Consider the following 1,825-nt stretch of genomic DNA (forward strand, 5'->3'; position numbering starts at 1 on the left):
GAAAGATATCCAAGGAAGACAAGGCTGTCCAAGTCGGAGGGGTATGGCCATGGAGGTAGGAGGCTTTTAAAAGACCAAGGTAAGGACAGGTGGGTGGGTCATCGGTCATCCAGCTGTGGGTGTCTCTCCTTACCCCACACCCACTCCTAACGAGATGGTTCTCACTTTCCGTGCAAGCAAGCAGCAATTCTACTATCGCTGTCGTACTCCTTCGTCGCCTCGTCTACATCACGACCGGCAAGAAAGCATAACTAAGGGTTCCATGTTCTACAGGAAGAAGGCCGATATTAACAGGGTGTATGTTGCTTTGTTAGAATACTTCAAAAAAGCGTCCATTATCAGTATTGTTAACAGTGTTCGTATCAGTCGTCCTACTGTTGCACAAATTGCAGTTGACGCTCAAATGCTTATGCATTCAGACTTTGTTCGGTACTTCGGTGACTACAGATTGGGCAATAATGAGCGCTGTGACCATATTCAAATTGACGAGTCAAAATTTGGCAAGCGTAAGTATAATCATGGCTCTCGTAGAGAAGGTGTCTGGGTCTTTGGTATGGTTGAAGCGCTCCGTACAGGTATCACTTACACGTATACTGATCCATCAACTGGCATAAGTCAGGCAAGGGAGAAATATACTGCTGGTCGTCGCATGCTTTGCGCCGTCCCCAATAGGATCTCTGCTACGCTTCTTCCTATACTCTACCGTTTTTGTAAGAGAGGATCTGTTATTCGTAGCGATGGTTGGAGAGCTTATGCTGCACTTCATCCAAACGATGTCCGGCTTCAAAATAACGTCTTCGCTTCCGCAGATTATAGTCCTGATCAGTTCTTCTTCAGCCGTCATGAGGTGGTCAATCATTCTGTTGGTTTTGCTACTAGAGATCAGGTGCGTGGAAATCATACCGAAGGGTTCATCAACACTAACATTATCGAAGGCTTATGGCGTGAAGTAAAGGCATTCGTCCAGCCTCGTCACCGCACTATTGGTCATTGTCCTTCACGTTTACTCGAGTATCTTTGGCGTTACGAAAACCGTCTCACTGGCCTCACAAGAGGTTTGCAACGTTGCTTGAGGGAGGTCTCCTTTGACGCTAGGGTTACTGCAGGTAGCAGCGAAGCTTTTGATTGGATCACTCGGGCAGAGGACGGTAATTCTCAAGCGTCTACTGAAAGCGTGGATGGTGTTGCTCCACCAGCTGTACGTGAGCCATTTCAGCTGCAACCTGGATACGACTCTGATGCGTCATCAAGTGAAGATGACACCGACGATGAAGATTGGTTACCACCTGCAAGCCGCACAGGACTTTCAGCTGGCTTAATTTCTTCGGATGAATCGGCTGTCGTACCTGAAAACCAAGAGACCAGGGCAGCATCAAGAGAGAATAATCGAGTAAGGCGAATTGCCACTACTATCCGTCGCTCAAGCAGGCTGCGTTAATTGCGATATTTAATTGGCTTTAAACATAAATAAAAATTTAATATAACTGTACTAGGACTTTTTATGAAGGCTCTTATAGCCATTGTACGCTTACTGACTATAAAATAAGTCACTATGCAGCATTACTCTATTCCCGTCTTGCACTGGAGGTGATCCAAGTTTATGTCAGGGGAATTTATCCTCGGTAACCATTTCATGAATAGAAAGTCAACGGCAATTAAGTAGACCCCCCAGGATTTACACTCGATGTCACATCCAGAAAGTTGTGTTCACCCAGAAAATACATCCTCTTAATTTTTAAAAACAGGAACAATTACTGGGGTGGTAGTAGGGGTATTAAACTAGGGGGTCTACTTAATTGCCGTTGACTTTCTATTCATGAAATGG

General features: G+C 45.3%; 1 protein-coding gene across 1 annotated transcript; it reads left to right on the forward strand.

Annotated features, from left to right (window-relative positions):
• Window positions 1–154: 154 nt before the first annotated feature.
• On the forward strand, window positions 155–1,438 carry RHIMIDRAFT_242906 (uncharacterized protein; the record flags this gene model as incomplete). The annotated part of the gene is made up of 1 exon (XM_023609866.1): window positions 155–1,438. One exon carries the CDS (start codon window positions 155–157, stop codon window positions 1,436–1,438), a length of 1,284 nt encoding a protein of 427 aa, XP_023460915.1.
• Window positions 1,439–1,825: the final 387 nt, after the last annotated feature.

This window comes from Rhizopus microsporus (assembly GCF_002708625.1).
Source record: "Rhizopus microsporus ATCC 52813 unplaced genomic scaffold scaffold_55, whole genome shotgun sequence".
NCBI lineage: Eukaryota > Fungi > Mucoromycota > Mucoromycetes > Mucorales > Rhizopodaceae > Rhizopus > Rhizopus microsporus.